At 38.6% G+C, this 19,061-nt stretch overlaps 1 protein-coding gene across 1 annotated transcript in view; it reads right to left on the bottom strand.

Moving 5' to 3' along the window:
• The window catches only part of LOC124165591 (somatostatin receptor type 5-like), a 264,040-nt gene that overhangs the window by 24,361 nt on the left and 220,618 nt on the right, over nt 1-19,061 (bottom strand). The window contains exon 4 of the mRNA XM_046543049.1: nt 4,954-8,355. Coding sequence (XP_046399005.1) covers nt 4,954-5,280 — 327 coding nt within the window. The 5' untranslated portion in view covers nt 5,281-8,355. The remainder of the gene's footprint in view (nt 1-4,953; nt 8,356-19,061) is intronic.

Genomic DNA, 19,061 nt, shown 5'->3' with positions numbered 1-19,061 from the left:
TAATCCACTGTGTACGGGATTAAGCCTGCAGATCATCTACATACTACACCGCTAGCCGCCTCAATTGGCGTGTGGCGGGGGATGTTAAGACACCAGCCGTTTACAAATAAAAAAGACAAATGCTCTAAATAAATACCGCCCAGCACTTATTAAAGTCCCTTATTGTTCGGGGGAAAAGCGAAGTCCCAACCTTTCCGTTCGGAAAAATATCTCCCTTTGTTTATCGATTTTGTCGGACCTGAAAATTTATTGGGAATCTAATATGATGTTTTCTTTGTCGCTCTGAAAGATATATATTCTCAATAGCTCTCTAATAGTTGAACCCTGACTTGCCTGCAATCATTTCTCCAAAGCATTTGGGGGAACTCCATAATGCGCAGTATGATTTCGCTCGCAGAAGTTTATAATTTTATCGCTGTTATTCGTACAAAAGTATAATTTTACCACAACTGTCAAAGACTAGGGAGATAGATAATTTAAGTACGTTCATACGTATGGGTGGCCAAATATCCGTGTACCTTATACTCTCTACTAATATCCTATAAAATATACACCTGAATTTTCAAACTCCAATTTGTGTTTTTCCCCTCCGAAATTTCACTGAAGAGCAGGGACCTGATGAAAAAGCACTTATCGGACTTAGCCATCGCCTCTCCCATGGAATTGTCGATCTCAAAAGGAAATCCGCGTAATTTTCGCATTTTAATATATCTATTATCGGTACGGAATGGAATTGGCCATCTAATTTTCTGATTTACTGTGCATATTCAAAGAAATGAAGCCACATTGTGATAGACTAAAAATAAATTGCTTGAGTGAACACAATAGAACGAGTGACGATACCAGAAACGGAAAAAATAGAGTGAAAGTCCAAGCAGGCGTGTTTTGGAAACTTCTGGTGAACATTGCTAGCGGAGGAGAGAAATTAATTAAACATCATAAGCTCCTTTGAAAAATAATGGAGTTTTGATTGGAAGGCTGACTGCAAGAATGGGAGGGATGGGGAACTAATTAAAAATGCGACTCTGGATGGCGGGGAAGGGGTGGAGTGGTCTGCGGAAAAACTGAGATTGTGGGAAAATACGGACTTGGAAAGGGCGTTGCACTCTATGGACTCGGGCAAAAGACCCCTTTCCCTAAGAGTAGACGCCAAGGGGTGAAGAAAGAGAGTAATTGGAAAAATAACAGCAAAATTCATGTACTCAGTCTCAACACATTAATGCTCAGAGAAAATTTTTTTGGCAAATTTTCATCAAAATTTAGAATTTTTCTCTCCATAGGTACTTTATTTCGGGAAAAATAATTTTTCAAAATATGATTTCAGTGGAGCAATTTTTTTGCTGCCAACTTAAGTTCTACTACAACACAACAACATTCAGAAACATGCAGAATGCATCACGAGAGAAACGAGTGAACAGTTCAATGCCAAGCTCGGGAATGACGACTTGGGTAGCCTCCATGGACCCTTCCTCATAGATGCAGCTAACTTTAACCGCAGGGTAAAAGTCCGACCTTGCTCGACAAAGGAGAGAGTAGGGAGCACAAAAAGGAAACAATTCGTAGCGTAAGACTCATATTGGGGGAGAGAGGAATTGAAAAAAAACGAGCAAAAATTGTGGCAAAACAGCTTGCCAATAGGCATTATTGGGTTAATTGTGTTGTATTCCATTATACTTACTCCATTTATCTTACTATTGTAACATAGTTTCCTAAAAGAGGAAGAGCTGACTATTGCAATGGACGCCAAACCAGAGGGAAAGGATAGGAAAAAGATATTTGCTGAAATCAGAGTGTTCCCCTGGTTTACAATAATTTTTAAAATTTCCAACTGCTCTCTTGAATCGGTGGTTGTTGCATAATTTTCAAATATTAATTTCAAAATTACTCTTCCTCGTTAGGTAACGGGGTTACAATAATAATTAGATAAATACATAATAATTTACGGCTAATTATTATGGTTACTCTTCGAAACCCGGTTGGCTTTATGTAAAAAATAAGTTGTACAAGCAAAAATTAACTATCCAAGACACTTTAAAATAACAGCACCTTTTATTACTCCTATTTCTGGATGAGTTACCGATTCTTTAGCCGTTTTAAAAGCTCCACGGGGGTTTCTCAGTTATTGTGAATATGGTGGTGTTTCTGGAAGATTTGAAATCACTGGACAGCGAAATAGGTAGCTATTACGAGTTTCTTTTTTAAATTTACCATGCTTTTGTCGCTTTCTTTTTCTGCACGTTTTTTCCTGCAGTGGGTTTTTCCGTTGACGGATGTAAGGCCCGCAATTTCCATGTTTTTCCCACAAACGTTAATTATTTTAACCTCAAGTTTATTTTATGATATAAACCGGCACTAAACAGCCAAAAAATTGTAATATTTAATTTAAGTCCAATTGTAACATTCATAGCAAGTCTATTATTTTTATTTTTTATGTGCATGACAAGTGTTGAAGTCTCAGAAATGACCCTTGCCCCACCATCTGGAGTTGCATAACTAATTAGTTTCCCATTTTTCTATTCTTACAGTCAGGCTTCCAATCAAAACTCCATTATTTTTCAACGGAGCTCATGATTCATTTCATTACTTTCTCTCCTCTGCTCGCAATATTCACCGGAAGTTTCCATAACACGCCTGCCTGGACTTTCACTTTTATTTTTTCCATTTCAATCCCAGTCATATGGAATCATTAAACGTATTAGTTATAAGTTTGAGAATAACTATGGGAGAAGGATGAACTGAGCACAACCTCGCCTGAATTAAGGAGACTTATTGTTGTTATCGCATAATTGAAAAAGAGAAAGTTAAAATTACGTTGTTAATGTTAATGCGAGAACTTCCCCAGGTGCGAAAGAATCTTGAAAAGTGCACTAAAAGGCTAATCGTAGTAATTGCGGATAAAGACCAAGACTGCAGTTATAAAACAAATAATAAAGGATTGTTAAGTTCTACTAAAATCGAGAATGACAACCGAAGATTCTTCATATGGTAAGCAGCTGCAAAGCAAAGTATAGATTGAGCACAGATGAAGAAGTTACCACAGATAACCGAAGAAGTTTTTCAGACAACTTTGGTTTTTAGCCAGCATTACGGTGAGGGAACCATTATATTAAAAATCAAGCAATATATGTAACGTGTTTTTCGTACAGCATTATAATCTTTTGCATCAATATAAAAAAAATTGGAAATGAACGTCCTTAACAACAATGCATGTGATAATATTACGTCGAAGAATATATTATGCATTATTAATCTTAACCTTAACATTAAATTATTAACTGAAAGCAAATTTAACATTTTCAATACTCAAATTAATAAAGAAAAGGACAAAAATGGAAGCTTGGTTCCCACAAAATATAACTTGCACTAAAGTAATCGTTATGAATCAAAATGCAGTCATGAGTCTACAATGCTTGTCACGTAAACGTTTAAGCAAATTCTAATCACACATATCTACCATCAAAACAAAGCGAATAAAATATTGTTAGAAATATGAAGATTAAAGGGTGTAAGCGCCTGCAGGTATTGCTTCTCTCTAAAACCTAAACCATTTAAATTTTTTCTGCAAATACCGGCAGTTAGTTAACTTTAGCATATACATATTACGTGAGTCTTACACGCAGCGTACCACTTTACAGTACAAAAAAATTAGACGCTAGGGAATGCGTAACTAATCCTAAAAAAATCCGGGTCAAAATCAAATAGTAAATCCATGAGTTCCTATTAATTTTGACTCGGAAGTGTTATTGATTGATGATCGATTTCTTTTCGTTCAATGACTCATGGGTCATTTGATTCTCTCGGTGATTCAATAATTTTGAAAGAATTAATCGCAAACCACCCATTAATAATTTAATCGCTAACTGCAGAAGGTCATCATGTCCAAGTTGTACGATTTTTCTTTTTCTTTTCTTTAGGTTGATGTTAGGTGCAAGACTCAACGTTTACTACAAAAAGGCAACATGTCCGCTCGGTGCTATTAGCATGACAAGGCCTTCAATATTGTATTGTCCAGGGCTAGTTCCCTATCTGTGGTAAACAGCAGCCTGATAGCCGTAGCGTGAACTAACATCCAGTCCACCTGATTTGCATCCTATGTCCCTCGTATTCCTGTTCAAGACACCAATTTTCTCAGACAGACCACTATTAACGTCTTTGGTGTGCATAATCTTTCAACGAAGGAATTAACAACTTTTATCAATCATGGAGGTGATGGCGGTAAGGGGGCTTACTAAGTGTGTACAATGTTGAACTGGTACATAAAAAATAAAATTGACAAAGATGAAAAAAAACAAGAAGACTTTTTCCATATTAAAATACAGAGAAATTACTTCTTCATCCAAGAGGCACCACACGGTGCAGTGTAACATGAACAACGCTAGCTTAGTAATAGATTATTTCAGACTAAGGAACCCAGAATAGTCGATTCGGGCTACTAAAAAAAACCTACTCAAAAGTACTCGAATTAATCTAAAAAAAATGGAATATCTCAATATAACAAAGGCATGCATACCAGAATAAAAATCAAAATTTTGAAATTTTATTCCGTCTTGGCGAACGACAACAGCATCCAATGTCTATGAAAACTGAAATAATGTAGTCAATCAACGTTTTTTCTCATTCAAATAAATTTCTACTAAATAATTTGTTAGTATACTGATTGTTCTTAATGAAATGTCCTAAAACATTCTTTCCTTACGACAAAAGAAAAACATATCCTTTACACCAAAAAATCTCTAGCCAACTCTCTTAAAATATTTTACTTACTTTATTAATATATAAAAGCTCCAAATGTCCAGATACATAAAACAAAAATATTATAAAAATTATATATGTGGTATGCATGGGTTTACTAGTTTTTTTTCTCTCCTGTAAACTTAGCCAAATTGGACATTGGATGCCTTTTTGCAGTTAGCGGTTCAATGGTCACACAAATACTCTTCCTCTGAGTCTCACCTGAGTGAATATGTACAGTCCCTGCTGGTCGAGCTTGCAATCGGAAGGTCCCGATGATCCGGAGGCGTTGTACGCGGAATCGTTGAGGGCCGCCGCGTCGGTGGGGCAGGCCCACGAGGCGTTGGCGGAGCGAGCCTCCTGCGCCGAAAGTTCGGCGGAGTCCGGGACGCCGACCATCGCCAGGCAGCCGTCCCCGGCCCCGACCCCCAAGCCGTCGCCTCGGCCAGAGGTCGCGGAGGTGCCGTTGTGGAGGAGGGGTGAGGGGGAGGGGAGGAGGAAGGGGAGCAGGGGGTTGGGGGACCACGTGACTGCGGAAGACACGGACATTGGGCTGCGATGGCCTCTTGGGTCCCGGTGGAGGGCGATGGGATATGGTGTTATGACAAGGTAGCGACCTGCGCTGACCTCCTCAACTCTCCCAACGGTCAATTCCTTCGGCGTTTTTGCCCACCCGGTCAGGCGCGACCTCCGGGCCTGGGTCTAAAGGTACAGTTCACAGCTACGCGTCTCCACTTTGATATTTTTGAAACTTATGTCCCGTTCACAATAAAAAAAAATTGGAAAGAATTTCTGATCCCTAGATAAATTCCTCTAAGCATTTACTGCTGTGCGCTTTTAGACGCCATTCATTATTCTCACTCATGTCTACCATAATTTCAAAACATGTACACAGTATCTTGGAGCCAGGCAACTCCGATATTTGGCTTAAAAGTTGCTGGCTAATACCTTTCAGTTAGAAACCTTTTCTTATCCGATGCAGCTGCTTCCAAATATTATTTTGATTTACTGCTCCACTTACAGTGGCAATCAGAGTTTCACTGGTCACTTAACAAGCGTATATTGACAAGGCAGAGAGTCTCTTCTTCCGGGGAAGTGTGACTCTACTACCATCTTAATATTAATATCGATCATTTGCGAGGAAGACGTTCAAACACAGCTTTGTGGGCTTTCGTTTTGTATTTTTTTTGCGGTAGTCACACCTTTCCAAAGACATTTCAGTTTACAGGTACGAAGAGTATAATTGACATACGTTGCAGTAGAGAGAAATCTAAAATATATGGACAAATTCGTATCTATGTTCCCCTGTTACCGCTGGATTTTTCCATCAAAAGAGTTTTTCTACGTCATTAGTAAACGTCCACAATATTTCATCAATCTCGAACACAGTGCGCAGCGCCCTAACCTAGCATCCGTGACTCTTGAGCTGGTGCTGTGCGTTGGCTAAATTCATTCGTATAGTCTTAACAAAAGACTCAGAGGCACATGCAGATACCCGGAGTGCGGGGTGAAGACAAATTGGAATGAGTTCGTCCGTCACCGCTATGGTCGTTGGCTTGGAATGGGACCTCCTTCGTTCACTCCAGAATGCGGTGGTGAGGAGAACCAGCAAAATTTGGGGCTAAGCCTACCTCCTCTAGGATTAACTAGAGATGGAAGAGCTGCCCCTTGCTATAGTGAGTCGTGCTTCTAGGGCCCAGTAGATGTCGCTATGGCCCATCCCGGCCCCTGGGGCCTCCCTGGCCCCCATTTGACCTGCTTCCAATGGAGATAAACCAGGTGAAGCGACCCAGGAAGTGGCTGAGGTGTCCTGGGGCCAGGAAAACAGCTCGCGTGCGGTAGCCGCTAGTCTGCTGTCCGTGGCGCCATGCCGGTTCAACATGTGGCGGGAATCAAATCTGAGAACTCATCAACAAGGGCTCGAACTAAGAAATGAGACCGAAGCACTGACTTTGAAACTTCTTTAACTTAATAGTGCCGCAGCATCTTATTCATAGCGGCATCATCGATGACCAAATATGCAGCAGCGCTGCGGGACACTATAAAATTAGGCCAATCTTGATATGTAGGCCCGGAGGATAGGCGAAAACAAAGGAGAATATGACCGGAAGTTTTAGAAAAATAGCTGAAGATGGCAAAGGGTGTGGTATAGTCTCAGAAAAGCATCTTGTCCATTAGTATGGGAACCGAAGAGGTGAAAACAGAGGAGGTTTCTATTGAAAGTTTGTGTGCAAGGAGAGATAAATATTTGGTGGCGGACAGAAAGACAGAATTCTAGTCAGCCTTCTTTCCTTACCCGTGAGTTTTGGTTAGCAATTTGAGGAGACTAATTAAGTTCGACAGGTTAAAAACCCAAGAGAGTCGTCATGAGGAGTGGACCTGCCATTCCGAACTATATTGTAATTCCCTATATTGTCCCTCACCAATATATGTAAACAAGGATTGAGCAAATATCGTTTTCCCCAATAGATCCTTTTTCATTCACGGGAGATATCCTTCCGTAACCACCCCCCCGAAGGGTGATACAAAGGCCCTGGGTGAGAGGAGTTAGGAAAGTAGGGTAGAAGTCGGGATGCTCACGAAAATAAACCCTTAAAAAGTAGGGAGCTGGATGAATCGGAAGGAGAAAAAACTTCCAAGTTCCGCCGAGAGATGTCTCCGGCAGTGGGTTCCCTCAGGCGGCGCACGAGGCGCTGCCGTTGTCGCACGGAGGCGAGGAAATTCCTCCTCCACGTGCCTGTTTTGCTCAGGTATTTTTACAATTCTTTATATTTGCAGTCTTAAAAAAATAATTGGAAGTGTGCGAATTTTTTCAAAAGGAATGTTTCGCTCCCTCCCCGAGTTTACACCCTTCCGCTTGTTTCTTACCCTTTCAAACTATTGGCTTTTTTTTCGGCGCAGAGGAATAGGAATTCGCGTTGCCATGGTAACGGTGGGGTGGGGGCACGGGTTGATATAGGCTCTCTTAGTGTGTTAGCGAGGGGACAATGTGGCTTGATGTGGCCTCTTGGGGGAAGTGGGAGTTGGATCTCAATGGTCTCCCAAACAGAAGAAGGGGGTGTCAACTCCCTTCTCCGCTCACCTCACCGTCAAACAACAGGTTGAGGAATAAGAACAGTTGTGGTCCAGCCTGGCTAGATCACCCTTTTTGTTTGGCATAAAACTTGCGGCTTCATTAATGAGTCGCTGGCCATGTATAGAAGATTCCAGATTCGGTGTTATTCATCTTCTAGTTTAAGTAATACTATGTTGAGTTCTCAAAGTTATCATTTCCTCTTGAACAGGTGGCCTCCGACGTGGGAGGCCCGCCGAAAGTGGCGACTTTGAGGATCAATCGATGGATTCACAGTCTTCTTCCTCCTATGAGTAGTATTTGCCCTCGTACGTTGTTTGTTAGTGCTTACTCTCCGCTAAAACGCGATGTTGCACTTCTTCCGTCGATTCCAGGAGATTAATTAGACATTGGGCATTCTTATCTTTCACTCCGATGCGCCACCAGCGGGATGCCTTCGTGGAAGGCTTTCCGTCGATGTTGACGGGGCATCGCCCTCCTTCACCCTTCTGGTTCCCCCTGCCCTCTCTTGCCACGGAAGATGCCTCTCACGTTGACGATTGTTTAGATTTCTGTAAGAAGAAAAAGACAACGTTAAAATTAAGATTCACTTTCGGATACCAAAGAAAATCACACAGATTAATAGCGATGAAATAACATCGATAACATCTTCTCGGGTTAAGCACCGGGTCAGGCTTTTTGAGGCCAACGTTTCGATGAGTACCTCACTCATCGTCTTCAGGGCTGAAAAGTCTTATGTGCCTCTTATGTTCTTTTATTCTTGCTTCTACCGTACGAGAGGTCTCTCCAACGTAGGCAAGGCCACACTCACAAGGGATGTGATACACTCCAGGCACCCTGAGCCCAAGGTCGTCCTTAACTCTTACGAGCCCATCCCGAATTTTCTTTGGAGGTCTATGGATCACCTGTAGATTGTGCCGAAGTAAAATTCTCCCAATTTTCCCCGAAATGGTGGATACATAGGGAATACAGGCTCTTCCTAATGGCTTTTCATTATCTTCATCCGTTTAACTACGTTCGAACGTAACGGATACAGTGACAGAGATTTTCGTTTGGCCTTGGGAAGAACCATCAGACCCCGTAAACCAACGGATGAAGATAATGAAAAGCCATTAGGAAGAGCCTGTATTCCCTATGTATCCACCATTTCGGGGAAAATTGGGAGAATTTTACTTCGGCACAATCTACAGGTGATCCATAGACCTCCAAAGAAAATTCGGGATGGGCTCGTAAGAGTTAAGGACGACCTTGGGCTCAGGGTGCCTGGAGTGTATCACATCCCTTGTGAGTGTGGCCTTGCCTACGTTGGAGAGACCTCTCGTACGGTAGAAGCAAGAATAAAAGAACATAAGAGGCACATAAGACTTTCAGCCCTGAAGACGATGAGTGAGGTACTCATCGAAACGTTGGCCTCAAAAAGCCTGACCCGGTGCTTAACCCGAGAAGATTTTATTCATTCAATTCGCCGGGAAAAACTACGATCATTTAACATCGATAACAAAAACACGCTTTCTCCAAAACAGTTTGAATGCACTAAAAATTAAATGAAAAGTTTATTATCATTCGTATATATAGGCTTGGTATTGATTAATTTTGTTAGAAATAAGTGCAGAAGATCCTGGTGGTTGAGTGAAGATTGGCCCGCAAAATCAATATATCTATACCTAATCATCACCCACTCTTTATTATCCGAGTGATGGAAAGCTTATCTTTTTACTCTTTAGTGTATTTTATTCTGCCTTTGAAAAAGAATCTCATTTAAATCTTTTTTTCATTTTATAATTTTGTTTCTGGTCAATTATGTAATTCATAAAACCAGAGGTTTGATCTATTGATAATATTTAAACATATATTTTCACAAGGAAATTTTGTTAATTTATTGGAGCAGAATGGAAAAAATTACAAATTTCTGATTATTGAATAATGGTTTGTCATCAAAAGCAAGCAAGTGTGGACAATTTTAAGCCGATCTGGCATTGAGAAGTGAGATAAAAATCAATCGATGAAAAACAAAGAGACGAAGTAAGTTAAGAAAAATCGTGTAAAAATAATGATTTTTCTCGAAATTCAACTATATATCATAGTGGTTTTGCCATCTTGTACCATTATCAATGTAGAGGACAGAGGCTACGTTCAATTCACATTAAATTTCTAGTCCAGCCTTACTCGTTAAAGCTCGTTTTAAAGGAAATAATCGAAATATATGTTATATATGATTAAATTCATGTTAAAATATTTCTTGGAGTGCAGGTCAACGTATATTATGTAAAAAAAGGTATAGTCAACGTTTCTGTTTATTTTAAACCATCATGAGGGCTTAACTTTGTACATATTTATTGATATTGAATATTGATATTGAATATCAATAAATATGTACAAAGTTAAGCCCTCATGATGGTTTAAAATAAAGAGAAACGTTGACTATACCTTTTTTTTTACATAACATACGTAGTCCTACACTCCTAGAAATATTTTAACATGAATTAAACGAGGTCAAGATAAGGGAAGAAAGTGAAATATGATTAAAGTAACCGCTAAATTTCTACGATTCTCACAACTTCAAAGCCACTGGATGCTACTAGCCAACGAAAAAATGGCAACTCTGAGACCCAAATTACCTGTCTTCTGTCATGCTAAAATTCATACTCCAATACGTTTTTCATCTTTTTAAATCGATATCGTTTTCTAAAAACATTACTGATCATTCTTACAGCACATGACTCACTCAAATTGTTATTACTCTCAGTAATAGGGGTCAGTAATCTTCATGAGCAAGCAAGAACAGAAATGGCGCCCGGACAGCTGGTAATATTTTAAATTCGAAAAATTAGGAAAAAAACAGCACAGTTGACTGTTTCGTAGTATTCTAGGCAGTGCCCTCAACGACACTAAAATGGCTACATCTTATGATACGAAGAAACTCATCATAGTGGACGGTGTCAACATGATAGTAATTACCTCTAGCGCTGGATTTATCAAAAAAGATCAGCATCGCAGGAAGTACCCGTTAAAAAGCAAAAGAGAGGAGAGGGAACGGGGGAAGGGTTAAAAAAAATTTCTAACGCTGATAGATCTCTTTTGATGAAGTAATGTTCGCTGAAAATTGGCTAAGAATGAATATTTCCAAAGAAATAAAATCCACGTTTATGTTTGCAAGGCTAGCTTATTTACTAGTTCTCGAGGAGGAAACTTTGATATAAATAAGACAAGTGCCAGGCTTAGCATATTTAGATGTGCATTCCAAGGTAACCTGAGAACCTGAAGAGATGTGTCGGACTCACCTTGAACATAAGAGAGAATGAGACGAGAGTAGTGGGATTTTAGAGGATATAGAAGTATTATTTTGGATAAAATAACTAAACTTCATTTTCACGAATGAATAATTGATACCTACCAAAAAATCACTAAATAATATTTCGTCTCATACGCTTAAACCTGAGAGCAGCGTCCTAAACCAAAGTAAAATATGTCTCAGAATCCCTATTACTCCGAAAACTAAATACTCCCACATATTTTCGATCCTTCCCGGTAGATGGCTAGCTTTTATTTTTATTTGCTCATGGTGGACATATGAATAAGCTAATCTGAAAAGCTGGTATCCGTCTACCGTGTCGCTACAGGAAGAAGGCCGCAGAAGCACCTATACGCAAAGTAGATGGCCTAAGTCTTGCGAGCTGAAAGGGGATTATTGCTTTAGGCAGGCTACCCGCGACACACGTGCGTATTGTTGGTCAAGGTTCACAGGCGTCAACAAGAGGCATTGTTGTCAAGAGATTTAAATCAGGCAGGAAGATTAAAAGAACTAGATATGAACTACGATAAGTATTAACGTTACGTATTAAAAAAAAATCATGTCACTGCAACACCTTAATTGGGTTTTTATAAGAAAACCCCTCTTATCATCTTACATCTTAACCATAAGAATATCATTTTTTTAATTGAGGTAAAATTTCTGAGGCGCGCCCACTCTACGGAGTGAATATGACACACCCACTGCAGAACTAAGTTAGGCATATTAAAAATTAGCTGTATAACGCAATGAATGGGGTTTTTTATCAATGTGCCTCAATAGTTTTCTTGGAAGGAAGAGTACAATGCATATATTATCGCCGCCTGATAATTTATTAATTTTAGATTGATATTTGATCTGTGAAAATTTTGAATAAACTAGAATATGAGAAATAGCGTATGTAAGGTATTAAAAGCAGCATTGAAGGATGGCAGGTAAAATTTCTTCCTTTTGTACCAAAATTTATGTATTGAAACGTGATATCGTCTCACCGCTTTACAGCAGCCTTCCATCGCCCAAAATAGTCTTCATTGCTTCCTTAGTACAAGCGTTCTCCATTCCAATGGAATATGATTCATAATTTAAATTAATTAAGTGCTGGAATGGCAGAAGAATTTGTGGTGGAATATTTTTTGCAGAAGCCTTCGAGGAACTAAAACTGAGTCTACGGAGATTTTCTAGAAAAGCGTCGCTACTGGCACATAGAAAGGAGTCTTTCTACAGAAAAAAATGGGGAAGCTAATTGATAGAAGATTTTATACTGAAAACCTTTGAAGAGTTCATACTTAAACCAAAATTATTAACGGCATTACTATTTATGGAATGCATGATAAATTTCCCACCGAAAACAGTAATGATACGGTGATTTATTTCAGTGGAAGACGCCTAATTAGTATAAGAAAACTATGATGATGTGAGTTTCATTACTTAGTATGACTTCTTCGTTTCAGTTTTTTTGTTTCCACATAATTAATAAACTTGGGAAATAGGGAAGTACAACCTTCTCTCAAAAATGCAAAATATTTTTTAGTAGCTTTGTCAAGCGCAAGGAAGGCAAATAAAGTATATATGTATCAAAGTCAATAGCACTATTAAAAGATGGATTATTAATTTTGGTGTACTATGGAATACCTGCAATTTATATGAGCTCTTCGATTACCTCTTCCCACATCAAGGAAGACGTTTAACGTACGGAAATCAATAGTTAGGTACCCAGTTTAAAATTCAGTTGTAACTATGAATTTCCGTAAATAAGTGCTGGCTTGGTGTTACGATATTTTTACTACTAAAGAAGCTTAGGATATACGTGTATATTCTGTCTTTAGGTTACATTACTCTATGAATAAGAACGCGGTTAAGTTGTTTATTTTCAATGCCATTCTGATGATGTATTTTCTATTCCTATGCCAGAAGGACTTTCGCCAACAAGTGAAAATAACTGACGAAAAACTTGGACTTTGAGCTGCAATACGATGTCATTTACAGTAAATAAAACGTCCACAATTAGCTGTTTAAACTGATCAGTTGCCATTAAAGTATGAAGATATCACTTAAAATTGATTGTTTCTGGCTTTACTTTGTGAAAATCCATTCTTAATAATAAAACGTTATTGTACTTTTCCACACGATTTAATTAATACGACCGGTTTCGTCGCAGAGGCGACATCATCAGGTACAGACGTATATAACGGTTATAACTATTATAACGGCTATTTTAACGGTTTCTGTACCTGATGATGTCGCCTCTGCGACGAAACCGGTCGTATTAATTAAATCGTGTGGAAAAGTACAATAACGTTTTATTATTAAGATATCACTTATTCAGAGCCGGGGTTATTTCATGAGCTTTCTATGTGAAAAATATACTTTCTGTCCTTATAACTATATCTTCCGATTCGAAAGAATTATGAAAATGCTAAGAAGGAATTAAAGAAATAAAACTAAAAATTACAAATTCTAAGATTGAGGGGGGTGGTGCATTGGCCGACATAGAAAGCGGGGCAGAAATTGCAATGAAGGAGGTAAATGATATTGATGGACGTACAAGTAGTAGGGGGGAAAATCGGTAGGCATTTAAGCTTGGGAAGAAAAGAGGCAGAGGGTGGAGAGAATATCTTGCAGGTTTTACACCTGGGACGATTGCAAGGTGATGGTGTGGAAGTGGTGACTGACTGCAATTTTTGAAGAGGGCGGGTGGATTTAAATATGGTATTTAAATTCGGTGGTCTCTTAAATGTGATCCGAGGAGTGGAGGGGAAAATCTGAGAGGTGGACTTGTGTTTAGAAAAAATGGGGTACAAGTCCTTCAATATGTTCTGTAGAACGTGAGCACCAGGGAAGTAGGTGGTGAGCTGAGAAGGAGAGCAATATTTGTCCGTGCGGGGTTTATTGGAAATACGCGGCTTTTTTCTAATCATATAATTTTCTAATATAAAATCAGAAAACTCCGATATATATGTATCTGAGTTTTCTGATTTTCTAAGGAAAATAAAAGAGAAATTCCGAATCGCCATCATCGTGCATATATCATGTCTTTATGCACGATAAATAAACTTCAAATTGGTTTTAATTTGCTTTCTATTCAATTATCCTCTAACCTAAAAATTTTATTCTCGCACAGATATATTTTTAGGTCCATGATAACTTTCTGTTGTTACCTATTCAGTAATTTTCTTTGCTATTATTTCGGCCCATTTGCCCTTAGGTGATATTTTCAACTGACCATTATGATGTAGTTGATGAAGTTGTCCCGACTTCTTAGGGCTTTCAACAGAATTCCAAGGGGTTCCACATTACTCATTCCTTGTTACCCACATAATTTTTCGGTAGCAAATTTCGACCGATTCCACCAGTGGTTGGAAATTTGACGAAAAAATTGCTTTCTTGCAGCATATAGGGAGAAGAGTTCGCAATTACTACGCCCGAAATTGTTGATGCATCAGTCATGGAGGCGGTCATAAAACGACTTTACTTTTCGAAGCTCCAAATTCAAATTATCACAGAATATAGCACGAAGAACCAAAGGAACGGAAATGACACTTTCTTCACAATTTATTCAGCTGCACGGATATTTATCTATTTAATAATTTTGTATCTTTTGCATGGTTGGTGTCAACTTGCATGGAGCAAAGATTTATCGGTGAGAGCTCACACAGCCTGTTGCCATGTGCATGTATTATGGCCTTTTATTCGATGACTACGAAGAGGTGGCGAAACGAATTGCATGCTGCATGTTGGTATATAGTATACACTGTATACTCATCCCCTGCCAAACACCCTTGAAGAGGCTCGCAGGGTATCTCGTAGATGTAGATATAATAATGACATCCTACCGCGGCACCAAGTCTACCTAAGAGGAGACTATGTTACTCACAACGTGTCATCGCCTTCTACGCAATTTCTCCATCTCATGGGATTAGCTGTGGATATTGTTTTCAGCTAAGTAAACATTATCACATGCGCAATTTTTGACACAAGCCACACACGTGCGGCTTTCCCTTGATAGCTCTTAAGATGAAAATGAAGAAGAAAAATAGTGCAAATCTCTAATATAACATAACAAAACAGAAATTTTCCAAATTCGTATGTACTATGAGCAACCAAATAACCCTCCCTTCGGATAATTACCACTTCATTGACTTTCAATAACCCTTTTTTCTCCTCAAATCTCTTTCCAAACTCAAATCTAAGCGCGACAAAGTTTTTCTCTGCTCGTAAAATCTCTCGTGTTCAGCTATGCTGAAGGTCGAAGGGCTCTTACATTCTTAGCTTGAAAAAAATTTAATTTTTTGATAGTATTATTGACTCAAAGTATTTATCTAACAACATCAAGCATGGTTTATGCCTTATCAGTAGCGGATATATCCTTTATTAGGCTTAATTGCATATTATGTTAGACATTTTTATATCTTTCTCAAGGGAGGAAAACTCGTAATCCCCAGCACTTTCAGAGTGGAGGCCCCAATGGCACCTCTTAAAGCTTTTTAACGATTTTTAGCGATGAGCAAATCTATATGATGGTTGTCCCTAATTCTTTCCCCCGAGACCCATATAGTGGGAGAAGTGGGGTAATAGCTCGAAAGGTTAATCTTTGGATACGCAGATGGTGGGAGTGATGTTGATAAGGGTGCGTAATAAAAAAAAGTGGCGTCGTTAAAAATGCAATCAAATTTTTTTTGACGGAGCCCTGCAGAAACATGATCCATTTCCTTAATGATGCTTTGACGTTGCATTACATAGTGAAGAACTGAAGTTCTTCCAATCAAAGAGAAGCATGAAAGTATTATTTTTTGGTCGCAGGGAGACTCAAAAGGGAGATATAAAACCCGAAAATGTCAAATATTGGAAAGGAATTCAAATGTTGGAGGAGGAAATTGTAGAGTAAAAGTTTGAAAACTGACGAGAAAAGGTGGAAAAAATATAATAATTGGAATGAAATAACAACGGTATAGTCTACAAATTAAAAGGAGATGAATATTTCGTAGCCGGAAAACAAACGTAGATCACGTTCACGTTGACTTATCATTAGAATTCTGAGAAATTAGACTTTTTTCCTTTGGGATGTAAATATGAAGTATCAACTCAAGAAAAAATACTCCTAGGGAAAAGCTTTTCTAGGAGTTTTTGCGAAGAGCATGTAATAAAATTTTGCTCTAAAAAATACTTCTAAGGAATGCCTAAAACTGCTTTGTTGTCAAAGATCCTTCACTGTTAGGGTTTCAAATAACGGAGCATCTACATTAAATGTCCTTGTTAATTCAAGGAATTGGATATTTGAAATGTCAGAAAATTGGGAAAAAAGTTACGAGAAAAATTAAAATGGCTCATCAGGAATAAGACAAAAAGATTTATTTAACGTGTATTCTTTACTTCTTCAAAATCATCTTTAAGAAATGACCCCTCAAATCACTTTATTTTCTGAGGGGAGAAAAAGGATAAAGGGGAAGGTTTATTTTTGGAGTGCAAGAAATAATGAGGACTACGTGGTGAAGGTCTTCCCCTTCGGCTATAGCTTAACTTTATCGAAAAACGCGTATGTTTACATAGCTGATCACTACAACCGTCGGGGTCCTTACTGACATTGACCTTCGCATAAAGCTCAATAAGGGATTATCATTAGTTTCCCACAATTTCCATCATCTCCAAAATGAAAATTCAATCTCAAAGGGTGAAATAACATCTCTTTATAGGCTGCTGAGTAGTTTATGACACTTCCATATACTGAATTATTGAGTTTTAGAACGAAATACTCATATCAGACGCACATTTTGGAAACATATTTAATTTTATCAGACATGGACTCTCTTTTGTCTCAATTAATCGAAAAAAAATGTTGCTGTACTAACCAACCCATGATAATTCCAGTAATTTTTACCAATTTCCCATATAAATTCACATTTACATTATTTTTTATTGCTTCAACATGAATTTAAGTCATTTATATGGAATGGGCTTGGGCGCACATACGTGACGTTTTATATTGATGAGATAACTAAAGAGAAACATCATCCATTAGCCACAGCCATTATCTCCAGCGTTTTGCCAAACAGTCCTCAGAATTGCAATTGTGGAGTCAGGATCCAAGAACTAGATAAACTGTATAAACGGTGTTTCAGGAGGAATCAGCAATACTTCAGGAGATAGTTGGGGAGACAATTTTAAGCATTTTTCGTCCTTTAAACATGGGGTTGCAACTCCTTAGCTAATGAGATGTATGGGAATGGAAATAATGGATGCACTCTGCTGTAACTACGAAAACGGTTTTTTTTGGGCATCAAGGCTTTTCGAAATTTTACGTAATGCTTTCATTTTTGATGAAATTCAATAATAATAATTCTGCGATCTGAAACAACTAATCTTAGAACTTAATTAAACAAGAGCTTCGGGCGTGTATGTATAATACGATTTTGCTATCTCATCTATTTCGAATTTAATTGTTTCAGATATATATAATCGCAAATTTTCGTCCAAACGTAATTAATTAATGTCCTTTAAAATCCAGAGTATTAAATAAAATGTCAAAATGCTGGATGAACAAGAAAACCCGTTTTTATATCAGCTGCATTAAGCATCCAAAAATACGTTCAATGGTGTCAGGCTCAACTTTGTGGAAGTTGAAGTTCACAAATGAAAAAACGACTTCGTTTTCTTCCACTAATTTATTTTGACGGTACGACATGTTTTGACCTTGAGCGGTCATTTACGAGTACCTGACCGCTCAAGGATGTGAGGATGTGAGGATGTCAAGGATGTCAGGTGAGTACTCGTAAATGACCGCTCAAGGTCGAAACATGTCGTACCGTCAAAATAAATTAGTGGAAGAAAACGAAGTCGTTTTTTCATTTGTGATCCAAAAATACGTTTACGCAGCCATAGCAAAGTAACTAAGGAGTTGCGACCCCATTTTTATGGGTAGAAAAAATGCTTAAAATTGTCTCCCCTACCATCTCCTGAAGTATTGCAGATTACTCCTGAAACATCCCGTATATACCATCGAGTATCCGTTCCACATTGCATGGATTGAATATGAATTGCCATGAATTTAAACTCCATAAAAACTTGCAAGGTGGATAAATGGCAAGCAGTGAAATCGGATACTCACAGGATGAGGATTTCAAAGTGCGCTTCTTGTCAGGTGAGCGCATAGGGAATGAAAAGTATAGCTTAGGGTGGCTGATAGCTCAAAATATCAATTCTCTTGCTAAAACACTCTGGAGTCTGAGCCTTAGGAAATGCAATTATTCCTCTCTCTCCCGCAGCCGCTAATTTCCGGGAATGATACCCCTGCATGGTTTCCCGATGAGATCCGAGCTCAAGGAAAATGCGCCATGAGGATCTACATGATACCCCGCAAGCCGCATCAATAGGCATGTGGTGGGGAGTGTTAGGACACCAGCCGTTTACACATGAAAAGGATATCCTCCAATAAATTTCCGCCTAGCATTTATTCATTCCTTTGTTGCTCGGGGAAAAAGCGAGTTCACAAACCTATTCGTTCGGCAAAATATCTCTCTAAATTTATTACTACTGTCGGAGCTGTAAATGAATTGGATTTCTAATATGATGTTCTCCGAGTCGCTCTCGAAGGTACTATCTATTCCCAATTTCTCAAGCAATCTAAGCCTAACACGCATCCACTGAGTTTCTAGAGGCCCTTAGCCTAATTCTTTTAACATCTGTGTAACGATTTCTGCACTCCGCAGTAGTTTTTGACGAATATTGGGCCTCTTTTTACTTCCTTAAGTTTTATTCAGTATTTACCCTTCGAAGTTGGGAGTATATACTATGATATAGGCATACATAATACTCAAATGGCTAAAAGCACTGAAAGACGAGTCTATGTTACCCTACTTACGGCATATAACATTCTTAAGCCTGGATGTCCTCCTTATTTAACTAATTCTTATTTAAAATAATGTGCGACGTTCTACAAGAACTAATATTTCCGATGTATTGATCCCACACCAT

Source organism: Ischnura elegans, chromosome 9 (genome assembly GCF_921293095.1).
Source record: "Ischnura elegans chromosome 9, ioIscEleg1.1, whole genome shotgun sequence".
Classification (NCBI taxonomy): domain Eukaryota; kingdom Metazoa; phylum Arthropoda; class Insecta; order Odonata; family Coenagrionidae; genus Ischnura; species Ischnura elegans.
The sequence above is the reverse complement of the archived record's forward strand: the minus strand, read 5'-3'. Positions and strand labels throughout refer to the sequence as shown.